This window comes from Mauremys reevesii, linkage group 6, assembly GCF_016161935.1.
Source record: "Mauremys reevesii isolate NIE-2019 linkage group 6, ASM1616193v1, whole genome shotgun sequence".
NCBI classification, from domain to species: Eukaryota; Metazoa; Chordata; order Testudines; family Geoemydidae; genus Mauremys; species Mauremys reevesii.
Window position 1 is genome coordinate 106,893,637 of NC_052628.1, and position 14,933 is coordinate 106,908,569.

General features: G+C 43.4%; 1 protein-coding gene and 1 long non-coding RNA gene across 3 annotated transcripts in view; one reads left to right on the plus strand and one right to left on the minus strand.

The window, feature by feature from the left end:
• Positions 1 to 221: 221 nt before the first annotated feature.
• On the plus strand, positions 222 to 5,474 carry LOC120407401. 2 transcript variants are annotated; one of them, XR_005599941.1, is made up of 5 exons: positions 222 to 260; positions 389 to 554; positions 652 to 699; positions 3,555 to 3,626; positions 4,925 to 5,474. It is a non-coding gene; the product is annotated as an uncharacterized LOC120407401 (long non-coding RNA). The 2 variants fall into 2 exon arrangements; XR_005599942.1 differs by lacking the exons at positions 3,555 to 3,626; positions 4,925 to 5,474 and adding an exon at positions 777 to 849.
• Positions 922 to 14,933, minus strand: part of LOC120407400 — a 32,388-nt gene continuing 18,376 nt past the window's right edge. Inside the window, exons 3-7 of the mRNA XM_039543022.1 lie at positions 11,586 to 11,708; positions 7,407 to 7,454; positions 5,419 to 5,534; positions 3,815 to 3,898; positions 922 to 1,401 (exon numbers count right to left, since the gene is read on the minus strand). Of these exons, the coding sequence (XP_039398956.1) occupies positions 1,216 to 1,401; positions 3,815 to 3,898; positions 5,419 to 5,534; positions 7,407 to 7,454; positions 11,586 to 11,708 (557 nt within the window). The 3' untranslated portion in view covers positions 922 to 1,215. The remainder of the gene's footprint in view (positions 1,402 to 3,814; positions 3,899 to 5,418; positions 5,535 to 7,406; positions 7,455 to 11,585; positions 11,709 to 14,933) is intronic.

The window sequence follows — 14,933 nt, forward strand, 5'->3', positions numbered from 1 at the left end:
GCAGATGCATAATGTCTGATATTTAAGGCCTGGTTCGCTGTTTTGTAGTCATTTACACCAGAGCAAAATGAGTTTAAGTGGTTATGAAATCAAATGGTAGTGTTTTACACCTACTTTACACTGGGTGAATAACTAAGTAAGGTGCTGGGAAATGGAGAATCAGAGCCATGATGTCTAGATCCACTACTTCATATTTTTTGTTTGTACTTTTGTCTATTTCAGAAGGCTCTGTCCAGCACAAGGCCTACTGCAAACCCAAGGTAAGAAGCTTGAGTTTAGTCTTTGAATTCATTTATTCAGACACTTATTTCAATTTTTGTTTGTACTGTTTTGTACTTTGCTCTGTACCTGAGCTAAAGATTTCCTTCTCTATTGTGTTTCCCTCTAGGATCGAGTTGGGAATTGACCAGACCGAAGTTCACAGGGAGCACATCCTTCCATGATGACCAATCTGCCCTCTTCCGGCTAATGCAGTGGAATTCTCAGGCCATGCAGCTGGTTTTTTTTGGTGGGGGTGGAAAGATGAAGAATGGGAGCTGGAGTAGCTTGGAGAGGTAAATGGATTTACTTGTGGGGGTGGTAAAGAAGGTGGAATAGCTTTGCTGTTAGCCTTTAACTACTAGCCCTCTGTCCTTACGCTCTTTTTTTCAGATCTCCAGGGTGGGAGCAGAATGGCTGGTGCAGCAAAGCCTCAGTAAAGTAAGTACATTGTACACACACATTCACGTATATGTAGTGGCTGCTGAATAATTATTTCTCTCTCTCATGTTTTTCAGGTGAATTCATGTGCGACATCTAAGAAATAGTTTCTCATTACAAAATGTAATATTAAAAGTGTTTTCTATTTTATCTTTTCTGTGATTCTCTTTTCCTATTTTTGGGTCCCTACTGTTATGTTCCCCACTTCCCAAATCAGCCTCCTTTAAAGTATAAATATAATGTCAAGAAATTGCTTTTTTCTAAAACACTGCTCGCCATCCCCCCTCTAAGTTACATACTTCACTCAGGTACAGTATATTTAAAACACAAAATGACTTCTCCCTTACACATCAAAAATAGTGAATCACGAAACAGAGGCTATAGAAAAACTTTATACAAAACTAAGGAACTTAATCCTCCCATGATCTCAATCTCCCTTCATTTCTATTTTGTATTGGCTCATTTCAGGGGCTGTGTACATACTTGAGACATTGCAAAGGCCTGGGGAAGTATGTATCACACATATGCCACCTTGAAATAGAAGTCTTTTCCTGTATCAGCATCTGTTTCTTTCATCTTGCATAGGTCAACGGAGTCCTTGTTCACATGAAGGTAGTAGTTCTGATCCGTATAACACTGAAACCTAACTGAATCTTCTTGTTTGTAATGCATGATGAACAGCTGGTTTTCTTGTTCAGTCAACTATGAAAAACACACAAAGTGATGCATGTATAGTAAGGCCTGTGTTTCTAAAAGATCTCTGCCGTGAAAAGTCAAAAGAGAGATGCTGCTAACTTACTACATTTAAAAAAAATGTAATATTCTCCCTTTATCAGGTGAAGTGCGCCTGTCAGTACAGAGTCTAAACCTGTGAGTAGGGAAGGCCTGCTCACCTTTAGGACAATACAGAGATAGCTGTGAAAAACTTTCCTGCCAGATATCCAAGGCACTGGAGCTGGGTAGGCCCAAACACCTAAAGCAGTCTTCTGCCACCGTTAAGAGCAGCAACATTTTTCCTCAGGGCCATTTCTTTGCTCAAGACCCTTTCTGTTTTTCATCTTATTTTTTTCTTACCTTCTCTTCCTTCCTCTGCTGCCTTCAAGAACTGCCTCCGGCTGCTAATTTCAGGCCAAAGTTCTAAGAGAGGTGAAGACCATGCCACCTGCATCAGTGAGTGCACCTTCTCAGATGGGACTCATATGCTACACCTACCACTGCCAGATTCACCCCTCCCTTAATGCTTTTGATACCATAACACTGAGAAGAGAAGATGCAAAACAAAGAGCAACACACAGGTATGGGCTTGGCAGTCTCCCTCCCCCACCACACACACAGTCCGATGGCAGACTATTCCAGGCTCTGGTTCCAGTGAGTGCTCTTGGGTTTCCCATCCCTACTTCTTTAAGACCATCCTTGTAAATCCTCTCCATTCTCTCAAGGCTGGGGTCTAATATCTGATTGGACACCCTGTATCACTGGAATTGTCTGGCCCTATACTACATACCCCGAGAGCCCAACTGCTCTGGTTTTACTGCATGTAGTTCCCTTGGGAGCAGTTCCTTCTGACTAAGATCATCCTGACCTGGCATTTCTTTATTTACACCAATGGAAAAGCAAATTAAAGCGTGGTAGATACCTCTTAAAATTGTCAAAGAGACTTCAGACCTCTGAAAGCTTTATCCTCCTCAGAAAGGGAAATTTTCCTCACCCTCTACTCCTTGGACTTCACTTTTTACTCTGTCTCTGATTCAGAGACTTGTTCCAGAAATGCAAAGCAAACTATTTTCTAGGACTTCTGTCCTAGAAAGAGAAAATGCTCCTAGGAACATCTTAAAATAGAAGGGCGCCGGGGGGCGGGGGGGGAGATAAACAAAACACAACAATGTTTCCTGCTGTTCCTCTGTTTTCTCAGGCTACCAGAAAGATCAAGGGAGATCAAGTCAAAGTTATCATCACTCCTTTCTGGCTTAGGAGACATGCTCCTTCACATATTGGAAATGGCAGCTGTCCATCTTGGTCTTTTTCAATTTCTCCAAACCAACTTTTCTGGGACCAGTCCTATACCTGAACCCATGCAGTCTGAAACTTACTGCCTTTAAGTGGAGAGACTGACATTTACATTTGCCTAGGCCTGAAAAAGGACTGTGTAGCTCAAAAGCTTGTCTTTTCTGCCAAATGAAGTTGGTTCAATAAAAACCCACTTTGTCAATTTTAAATTTGAAGACCATTAAGTTAACCTGATTTTGCCTTTGGGTGCTACCATAAAACTTCAATTTTCCACTGGATTAGAATGTCTGTTCAGAAAAAATATGCCAAAGCCACCAAACTAATGTATTTTTGTGTGTCCACAAAATAGCCATTATCCATTTCTACCTACAGGCCAGTTAAAAACAAGACTTTCTACACTGAAATGTGGTAAGCTGACACCCAGTTGTCCATACGTTCACAAGACATTACAATGTTGTTTCATAGTCGTCTACTGATACAGATTTAAATCTTAAGGTCCTGCAGTGGACTAGTTCATTCTGAATTTCTGGTTTATGTTTGGTGTCTGCCAACCTCCCTTTTCTGGGTCTGCTGCTTGTTAGAGCCCAGTAGTTCTGACTTCAGATGAGTGGATGCACGGCTCTTGAGAATGGGACACTTTTGCCTTCCCTGTAAGTTGGTCTTCTCGTAAGTGTATATCCATCGGGCCAGAGTCCCCTTCCTTTTCTTCTTTCTGTTCCAGCTGTGATGTGTATTTGCAATAAGGACTTTAGCTTTTGTACTGAAAGTTTCTGCTGGCTCACATGTCTGGGCTTGCCCAACTCCAGTGCTCTGGAATTACTGTGGGGAAACTTCTCTATATCTTCTAGGTTCTAGTCTAAGCCTAAAGGTTGACTCTGAACTGATGGATGCTCTCCTAGAAGATGACTACCAATTCACAGGTAGGCCATCGTTACTCTTTCGCTTAATGTTAAAAATCAGAAAGAATAGGAGTACAGATAATTGGTGAAATGTAAATGATATAATTTGTAGCAAATGGGATTGAAGCATCAGGGTTGTGCCCCTTGCACAGTTCCACCTATTGCATAGGTGTGTGCACATACACACACTTATTAGGCTGGTCACATACCTGTCTGGGGTCAGGCGCTCCACCTGTAATCACTTCCATGCTGTCCACACAATCCCGTGATGCCTTGCCATTTGGATTCAAGACCTGTGAAGACAGTCACCAAAATTGGAGTTTCCCTTCCTATTCTGATCTGTATTAACCACGGGTTGTACCATCAATGCCTGACTAATTCTAAACAAAACTATCCCGATTCCTCGTATGGGAAATTTAAAGAATTTTTAAGAGACTTAGTGACCCTCTATACTGTAGAATGAACTGGGTGGAGACCAGTTACAATAAGGTAGTTCCTCAACTTGGTTCAAAACACAATTCCATCTTGCAGCATAGATGGGACTGAATCATGTTTTTATTATATTCCCATAGTATGTTACAGCCATGGGGACCTAATCTATGCCCATTGAGCCCAAGGAAAATGTTCATATCCTTCTGGAGGAGAATAGGGACTATGGACTTTCTAATGTTGTCAGTTTTGAGAAACTTAAAACATATTCATTGAAAGCTGGAACTGTGTACGAACCATGTCAGGGAATGCTGAGGTATGATCTGGATCTTCAAAACAGTTCATTTACCAGTGACAACAGTTGGAGTGCAAGGTTCAAATCTTTCTAGATTCTGTGGTACCCATTTCAGACAAGCAATTTGTGGATATTTAATCTCTGAATAAGGTAAATCCCTTGTAAGTGCTTGCTCTCCTGTATTTTAATAGGAGTGCCTTTACTCATTCTCTCACAAAATGCTTTTCATAGAAAGTGAATTGTAAATTAAAAAAACCAAAAAAAAAGTTTTTTCAAATTTAATCTGAGGAAGTGACACAGGGTTTGCCTACACTAGGAAAAGCAGTCAGGGGAAGGCTATCCTGTTTCCCCTAGCATACATACCGGTCGACACCTTTTTGCCTCAATTTAGTTGGTTGAGATCCATCTTAGAGATCCTCCTGGAGTCAATCAGAACCAGTTAACTCAAAGTAAAAGTTGTTATCTTATAACACTAGGGTAACCAAACCTTGATTGCTTTTCCTAATCTAGACAAACCCTCAATGGAGAACAACAACAACAAAAATTCTAATTACACAGGGTAAGAGTGTTTAAAAATGCTTGTTTCTTTTCTTAGATCAATATTCCTGTCTGTATATTGAAGCTCCAGTTTGTCCTGAGAAGAGAATTCCACTCCCAAGCCCGCCTCTTTCACATGGAGTACCGTATGCCTCTTTTCCTCCCTTCTCTTCCTGCACACCACCTCCTGTTGCAGCAATCTCTCCCTCTCTAAAGGAAGCTACAACCTAGCTTCCCACACTGGGCTCGAATGATGTGCTACGAAGTACTAACATTTGCTTTCTGGCTTACTCAATGCTTTATATGCACTTTGTATTCTAAATCTCAGAGCATACCATATCCCGTAAGTGTGCTCTGAGATTTAAAATACCTTACCAAGAGATAGGAGACTGTGAGCATCCAAACACCAGAGCTCAGCACAAGCAGCTGAGCTCTAATTTCCTTTAAAAGGAGCAGGAAGGGACACTAAAGATTTTGGGAAAACTGAAAAAGGATGAAGAAAAGCAAAGACGGTTTGATGAAAAGATGAAGGGCAAATATACTACTTCTTACCTTCAGATACAGTTGTTTCTTATTCTTGCCCAATAGGAGAAAGTTATTTTTTGATCGCTGAGTCATGGTCACCAAATTTTTACAATGTTTTTTAGTGCTGTTTCCGGCCACCGGAACTGAAGTATAAATTTAAAATACCGACTCATTTTTTGTGAATTGAAACATAACTAGAAAATCTTCTGAAGAGGCAATATTCAGTTTTCACTGTATACTGATAGACACAAGAATAGCAACACGCCTAAGCACTCATGATATTGACCACCTTTGTAAAGTACTTTTGGATCTACCAATTGCACTATATAACATCCATGGCTTTAAATACTCCTTCTAAAAGTGAATGATGTGTACACCATGTATTCTGAGTCATATTCATGGGATGGTTGGATTGACTCCTATTTGAAATGACATTCTCTACATAGCATAAAATCGAGGGAAACAATACAGCAGTGTGAAGTTTTAACTAATTCTAACAGCAGCAGGTGAAAAATATCCATTTCTGTTGGCCATCTCAAGACCAAACACAAGGTTTAGGTTAAAAAAAATGGGAAAACTAATAAATAAGGATCGTAAGCAGAAAGGATATGAACCAAGAATACCTTCTACCAATTTATATGAAATGGTAGACTGAAATGAGGGGTTGTTGATTGGCTAGCTGCAGGAATTACCAAATAGGGGTCCCACAAATAATAAAATTCTTACTTTAAAAGGAATTCCAATAGTAAATGGAGTATGATTAAGTCCAACCAGGTCAGGCAGTATTTTTTCTGTTTAGAATATGTCTGTCCCCATAGTATCTGAATACCTTTACAAATTCTACAAGTCAGTGCAATTAAAGAGATTTTTTTGTTGTTGTTCTGGAGAGCTTTTGTACGCTTTAAAAACCAGTTGGAGTCAATGGACCAAATTCATCCTTTGTGTCATCCAATGAACCTCCGACTGGCTGGTGTGCACTCTGTGGGAGACCCCTGGAAGGAATTATGTCTGAGTCAGCCTTCTGGGTATTCTAACTACATGGAATCCCTCTAAAATCCTTGGTAGAATGTGGGGCACATTCTAGCACAGTCTAATTATATGCAAGTAAATCTAAATAAAGATAATGGCATTTAGATGGACTAAGTCTGCAAGAAGAAAGTATAAAGTACACCGTTTAGTTGTGCCTCAGCAGGTAAATTATACTAAATTGAAATCTGGGAGGATATCTGAAGTAATGTGCAATATATTTCAAGTTCTTTATCCTTGTGTTATAGCCTTTCACTCAATGGACCAAATTCAGAAGTGATGTGCAAATTGCACATCAGTGAGTGCATCTGCATATAAGGGAACCATAAGACTCTAATTCAGAGTCCAACAAGCCGGAAGAGAGGAATGTAGCAATAAAAGCAGCTGACAGGAGGATGTAAGTTAAAGGAAGCCATCTCCTGCTTTGAGCCTCACTTTACACCTTCTTCCAGCTGCCCAAATGTTTGAAACACCACCTAAGATTCCCATACACATTGGTATTCTGGTGTAAGTAGATCTTAGGGAGTCTAATTTATGTATCACCTTTGAATATGTTTGAAGTGGCCTAGTGAAGCTTGAGCATGAGCTTGGAAGCCAAGAGCTTCTTGTAAATATAGCACTGCCTTATTGAACATTGGAATTAAACAATTCATTCAAACTCTCTAAGTCCATCTATAAAGTGGGTTTAATAAGACTTCCCTACTTAACAATCATGTTTTGATAACTATTTGTATAGTGCTATATAAATGCTAAATATTATTAATGTTCTGAATATTAATATCAGTCTTAGCAGTGCTTTGATATTACAGTGATGAGCATTATAGAAAACCTTGAGATAGACAGAAATCTCTAAGATCAGCAACACTTTCTGGTTGCGTTACTAACTTTCTGTACTTCCCTTAAAGGTCCATCAAAAACCTTTTCAAAACCAAACTCTGACATAAACAAATGTAGTTTTGATCTCTGGGCCACAGTAACCAAAATCTTACCACAATTATTCCGTTTGTTGCTTGTGAATATGTCTAACCATGCAATATCTAAAATATAAAAAATATTTTTGCAATTAAACATACATATGCCGCAGACTAAGACGATTTTAAAAGTATTCTGCAAAAACGCAACATTCAGTTTTCCTGGAATAGGCAGTAACAGCAATAGGACTCAGGCGTCATTTCCTTCTAAGCCTTAATCACTGTTTTGTATTCATAGATATTTACAATGGCCTTATCAGCCACTTGCAGCAACTTGTAGGGTACGTGTAGATACACACGACAATGAAAGGCAGGCTGTGCTCAGGCTGCAGTGTGTATCTGCATGCAGCAGTGAAAGGCGGCAATGGCGAAAAGGCTCAGCAGTAGGGAGCTGCTGGCCTTTTCCCACTGCCTTCCCCTTGCCAGAGCCTTTTTCCATTGCTGGAGCATTTCATTGCAGTGGGGAAGGGCTCTGGCAGCAGGGAGACTGTAGGACACTATGTTGCTAAAAATAATGTAGAGGAGGGAGGCACTCCTTAGGCATATAGACAGCCATGTAAAGTGTATACCCTAAGGTGCTGGTCTTTCTCTATTAGCTTAAGCAGTGCCTCACCACCTACACCAGGGGTCTCAAACTCAAATGACCATGAGGGCCACATGAGGACTAGCGCCGCATCACTGACACCCCCCCTTGCTGCCTCTGGCCCCGCCCCACCCCACCCCATCTCTTCTCCACCTCCTCCCCTGAGCTCGCGGCTCCCTGCTCATCCTCCCTCCCTCCGGGAAAGTGCTAAGCACCACCAACAGTAATGCACCTCACTCAAAGGACAAAACACACACTTAGGGTACGTCCATACTACCCGCCCGGATCGGCGGGTAGCGATCGACTTCTCGGAGTTCGATATATCGTGTCTCATCTAGACGCGATATATCGAACTCCGAACGCGCTCCCGTTGACTCCGGAACCCCACCACCGCGAACGGTGGTGGCGGAGTCGGCGGGGGAGCCGCGGACTTCGATCCCGCGCCGTGAGGACGGGTAAGTACTTCGAACTAAGGTACTTCAAGTTCAGCTACGCTATTTGCGTAGCTGAACTTGCGTACCATAATTCAACCCCCCCGCCAGTGTAGACCAGGCCTTAGTTAGATTTACTTCTGTTAAAGCCCCCCCACTGCACTGGGCTGCACCACCACTCCACCCCTGCTCTGCATCTTCCAGGGGTGGCAGGTTTGTAGAAATGTTGGTGGTGTCCAGAACCTGCCCCCCACAAACTCCACCCTCACTTGCCTAAGGCTTTGGGAGGGAGTTTGGGTGAGGGAGGGGGGCTGGGGTGCAGGGTCTGGGATGGAGTTTGGGTGCTGGGTGGAGGCTCCATGCTGGGTGCAGGGGGTGGGGGATGCAGGCTCTGGGATGGAGTTTGGGGATAGGAGGGGGTGCAGGGGTGAGGGCTGTGGGGCTGGGGATGAGGGGTTTGGGGCATTGGAGAGGCTTGGGGCATTGGAAAGGCTCAGAACTAGGGCAGAAGGGAAGGGGAAGGGCAGCCTGCCCTGGCCCTAGAGCAGGGGGCACTAGGACCCTGTGGCAGCAGGTGATGCTGGAGCTGGCAGAGTAGAGTGGAGTCAGCCTGAGCTGCAGGCTCCGGGGCAGTGAAGGGGCAGCAAGTGAGCCCGGGGGACACTCAGGGGAGACGCGTGGGGGTGGCAGGCGGGGCCCGGGGAGAGACCCGGCTGCAAACATCGGGAAGCAGCGAGCAGGGAGCTTAACTGCCACATAAAATACCTCTGGGGTGGGGAGCTTGGCGGACCGCGTGTTTGAGACGCCTGATCTACACTGATGTTTATCCATGTTCTAGCTGGGCATGCAGTGTCTCGTCTCTACATGCTGCCTTAAGTGTAGGCCTACCTAAATGGAGCTATGTACCATTTTTGTCCTGCTATCTGTACTGGGGAGAAGGAGAGTATGACAATTTTATTTATTCATTGTCTTTTATAACAGAGAATAAATTCTTGAAGATAGAGGTCAGTAGTGCAGTGTGAGACTAATCTGAATTTTAAGCACCAGTCTAGTAACAAGGAATCATGACTAAAACTAGGCAAACAGTAAATGACTGTCCTGTTACTAACGAAGGGCCAATTGTGACTAACTCTTATGTGAGTGTATGATGGTAGGAAGGTAGTTTGTGCCCCACCTTGCATTCCCCTCTCAGGGCATGGCCACAGTTGCAAACACGGTGCTCCTTCGCTGTTCAGAGTTACAATCTTTGCACCAGCCCCTCCAAAAGTCTGTGGCTCTCCCTCTGCAATGGCAGACCTGGTCAGCGTGGAGGGGAGCACATGCTACTCCGTTCTCCAGCATGGTGCAGTAGGTCTGCTTCCTGTGAACTCCGATGCCTCTTAGAGCTTCTGTTGGGGTGGTGCAGCTCTAGTAGGCATTGTGGAACTGGAACTAGGAGACACACCTTCAGGGGCGGCTCCAGGCCCCAGCACGCCAAGCGCGTGCTTGGGGCGGCGTGCCACGGGGGGCGCTCTGCCAGTCGCCGGGAGGGCGGCAGGCGGCTCCGGCAGATCTCCCACAGGCGTCCCTGCGGAGGGTCTGCTGGGCCCGTGGGTTCACCTGCGGGAGGTCCACCGGGACCAGCTGACCCTCCGCAGGCACGTCTGCGGGAGGTCCACCGGAGCCGCAGGACCGGCGACCGGCAGAGCGCTCCCCGCGGCGTGCCGCTGTGCTTGGGGCGGCGAAATGGCTAGAGCTGCCCCTGCACACCTTAACCCTAACTACGCAGGGATTGCTGACCAGCATTTGACAAATTGCTCATCAGATAATGGGAAACCCTCCCATATACACAGATGCAAATTAATATTTAAAAACTAATTATGGGCCCCGTTCTCCACAGCTTATTTCCTCACTGTAGAAACTCAAGTTCCAAATTGCAGAGTTCCCCTGGAATACTTCCCCTAACCCTATCTGTAGAAAGTCCAGGAGTTCAGTGCTGGAAATCCACAGATGTCCCCAGTCAGGTTGGATCTTCAGCAATCCACTGGGCCTGACTCCCTCCCCAGCTCCTTGCATCCCTTGACAGCACATCTTGACTGTCATGTTCTTCTTCAGCTGCCTCTAAATCCCTGACAATGGGGTCCTTCCGCTGTTCAGAGGTAGGATCAGATACAGGTCCTCAGCTGGAGTAAATGGACATAGCTTCCACGAGGGAGGAGTTATGCTCAATGACACCAGGTAAGGTGCTGGCCCTCAGTCTGAAGTGTCTTGCACTGTATAGATCTGCAGTTCGAGGAGGGGAGGGCATACAGTGAAGAACAGCTTCCTCCCAACCTCATCCCAATTTAGGGTGATCAGATGTCCCAGTTTTATAGGGACAGTCCTGATTTTGGGGTCTTTTTCTTATATAGGCTCCTTTTACCCCCCATCCCCTGTCTCAATTTTTCACACTTGCTATCTGGTCACCCTATCCCAATTCTGGAACCCCATGCGGTTCCCATTCCACACCTCTGCCATGATCTATGATTGTAAGCTCCTCTCTGTCCATGGAAGTCGAGGGCAGCATTTAGCTTTATATTTAACCCCTCAAAACTGATAAACATTCAGGGAGAGGGTTGTTTTACCCTAGGAAAAAAATAACATAAAACGAGTCTTGAGTATTTACTGCTTTTAACCTGTGAAGCACCTTAGAGGCACACTAGTGCAACCAGTGTTTCCACTCCCTTCAACACATTGTGGCTGCTCAATTCAATCATTATTTGTGTTTTCTTCCTCCCCCAAAATGTCTAGCAGCTTGTCTTTGAATGCTAGCTAGGGTGTCATATTTGTGCATTGATTAGAGAAGCCCAGTCAGAGGTCAGGAAGGAGTTAAATATGGCTGTACCCCACAGTTTCTGTATCTCCTATTATTTCTCTCTGCACTCTTCCTAAGTGATTGTTTCTCTTCCTTTCCACCTCCTGGAATGCAAACATGCCTTTTAGTCTACTGGCCAGTAAACAAGATAACCTACTTTTCATTTAAAATTATACCATACTTACTTTAAGCCTGTTATTGTTTTTGTTCTGTAACTACCAAAGCATCATACTAGTGGGATCAAATGTTCCTAATGCCGACTGATAATACAGAGTAAGTGAAAATGGAAATACATGAAAGTGTCCTGTAAGACAATATATATTATTTTGATATAGAAAGAGAAACTGTACCTTCAGTGGATTGTGAATCCTCAACTGATATTTTACGATGGCCTTGCTCGTCTAAATCAAAACGCAGAGTTTTTGAGTCTCTTGTCAGTATGTAACATTTCTTTCTGTCATAGTGTTGGTATGCTAGTCACAAATGAATTTCAGTTAGTTTTGCTGGTCACAGAAAAGTAGAAAGGTCACCTAACAGAATATTCCTATGGCAACCCCTGCAAAGTGGAAAAACTAAACAAGTCTTAAAATACAACCACAGGCAACATGAATGTAACAGTGTGGGCTCAGGCAGCTATGCTTTTGGGCGTGGCTAAACTTCAGTCATCTTTTTTTGCCTTTGTAATGGCAAAACCAAACCCAATGCTGACTTTAGTTTTGAATTCACCACCCTTAGGAAATTTTATTAAGATGATGTTTTAAAAAAAAAAGTGTGCAGTACAGAGTTTATGCATAGAAGTTTCTGGTGGTCAGGGAATAACGTACAGATAATTAAGGAGGTGCGAAGTTCGGTTTGAGATTGGATGACGTAAGGAATACATAATCTGCAATAGCCCCGATTGGGGGTAAAAGGTTAATGGTAGTAAAAGACAGAAATAGGTTCTCAGTACGGGCTAAGCCCCACCAATAATGTGTCACAACAGTACAGAATGGCTGATGTACCTCAGGCTGCAGTACCACCTGCAGCCATTGGTGTCTAGTGGAGATATTGGAGCTACTCCAATCCTGGAGGCTAACCCAGATAATGTTGGGAGACGTCTGGCCCTGCAGCATACAGGTTTCAGGGCAAAGGAGGAGGAGGCATAGAGCACAGAACACAAGTTTCTGTGGGGCTAGCCCCACAGAGGCAGAATACGGGAATGTTAGCTGATGCTCCCTTCTGCCTCTGCTCCAGAGTTGCCAACTTTGGTTGGACGAATTCCTGGAGATTTTTATCACATGACATAATCTTTAATTAAAGATTAATCTTTAATTCCTAGTAGGGAGAAATTAGTAATGGGGAAATTAAGTTTAGGTTTTGTAATGACCCAACCACTCCCAGGTTGGGTCATTACAAAACCTAAACTTAATTTCCCCATTACTAATTTCTCCCTACTATTACTTACAGCTTCTTGTCAACTGTCCATAATGGGCCACTCTCTTACCACTTCAAAAGTTATTTTTCCTTCCTTGGTATCCTGCCGTTAATTGATTTATCTCATTAGACTGACCTCACACTTAGTAAAGCAACCCCGATCCTTTCATGTATTTATACTTGCTCCTGTATTTTTTACTTCATGCATCTGATGAAGTGGGCTCTAGCCCATGAAAGCTTATGTCCAAATAAATTTGTTAGTCTCTACAGTGCCACAAGGCACTTGTTGTTATTCCTAAACGAAGTCCAACATGCACACTTCTTTCAGTCTCTCGTCATACCGTTTTTTTTGGGGGGGGGGTATATTGATACTCAGCACATCAGACAAATGAGAATAATGTCCAAAAAGGAGAGCGCAAGCACTGATTGAAAATACTGGGGCCAATCCCATTAATCAATGGGAAAGTAGTTTTAAAATAGGTTTCCAATATTAAAACCCAAACTAAAAAGGGGTAGGGGGCCGTGAAGAGTTTGTGTACATACCTTAGAGCTCTATTGATGTTACAGTTGGTCTGTGGCTAGCAGTTTCTCACCTTCTACTAAAGTAAGAAGTTTGTTTACTCAATACTTGCCAAGTCTATACTAAATACAGCTCCAAGACAGTCATACATTTCATGACAGAGGCACTAAGTCTCACCTGTCCTGTATCATACTCTATACTGAATAGATCTTCTGTTCCATGAGACATCAGGAGAATGATATCTAATGTCTAGGGGGACCACGGCATTAAATACGAGATGGGGTGAATTGAGCAGCATCTTGGACTTGACTTAATGCTTTAGAATACAGCAGGAAGGGGATGTTAAATTTTAGCCAACTTAGTAACTTCAGAGCCAGCAAGATGAAGAGTAAATGAGTACCATAAAGTAACATTGATTTTTTTAGTGCTCTGGCCAGGACATGAGGCAAGTGAAGGAACAGGGTAGAAACAGGAAGTTTTCAGGGGATCCAGAAATGCAATGGGAGTTAACTAATTCTGTTGAGAATACGGAGCCAAATTCACCACTGCATTACTCCAATTATATATGGATGTAACTATAATGAACCCTCTGTTTTTGCTGGAGTTGTGAAGGTAAAATTGTTTCTGGGAACCTTTGCTGATGCTTCTACCCTCTTTGTTTAGGATAAACAGGAACTGAGTACACACATAGTGAATAAACAGACTAGAAAAATATATGGTGATGCCTGCCTCCCTCACTTCTCTTGCCACGAGGAATTGACCTGCTCTAGACATTTCAAGTTCTACTTTTGGTGCAGGGACAGGTCTCAGGACACTGATATGACAAGAAGTGCATTTAGGCTTGTTGTTTTAGGGTATGTCTACACTACCCGCTGGATCGGCGGGTAGCGATTGGTTTATCGGGGATCGATATATCACGTCTCATCTAGACGCGAAATATCGATCTCCGAATGCGCTCCTGTCGACTCCGGAACTCCACCAGGGTTAGTGGCGGTAGTGGAGTTGACGGGGGAGCCACAGCTCTCGATCCCACGCTGTGAAGACGGGAGGTAAGTCGAAATAAGATACTTCGACTTCAGCTACGCTATTCCCGTAACTTTTTGTAGTGGTAATCAAAACAGACTCCAACGAGAGCCTGCTGAATTGGAATTAATTTGTAAAATGGACACCATTAAATTAGGCTTGAATAAAGACTGGGAGTGGATGGGTCATTACACAAAGTAAAACTATTTCCCCATGTTTATTTCCCCCCCTACTGTTCCTCAGACCTTCTTGTCAACTGCTGCAAATGGACCATTTTGATTACCACTACAAAAAGTTTTTTTCCTCTCCTGCTGGTAATAACTCACCTTAACTGAGTGTGTATGGTAACATCCATTGTTTCATGTTCTCTGTGTGTATATATATCTTCTTACTGTATTTTCCACTGCATGCATGCGATGAAGTGGGCTGTAGCCCACAAAAGTTTATGCTCAAATAAATTTGTTAGTCTCTAAGGTGCCACAAGTATTCCTGTTCTTTTTGCGGATACAGACTAACACGGCTGCTACTCTGAAACCTGTCATTTTGAGGCTGCTCCAGATACTTAAACAGGATCTGGTCCAAGAGGTGAATATAGCTGGACTGCTTGTTAATAGTGACTTTAATATAATTAAATTTAACATCCCTGTGGCGGGGAAGACACCTCAGCAGCCCAACACTGTAGCATTTAATTTCAGAAAGGAGAACCACACACAAAACGAGGAGGTTAGTTAAACAGAAATTA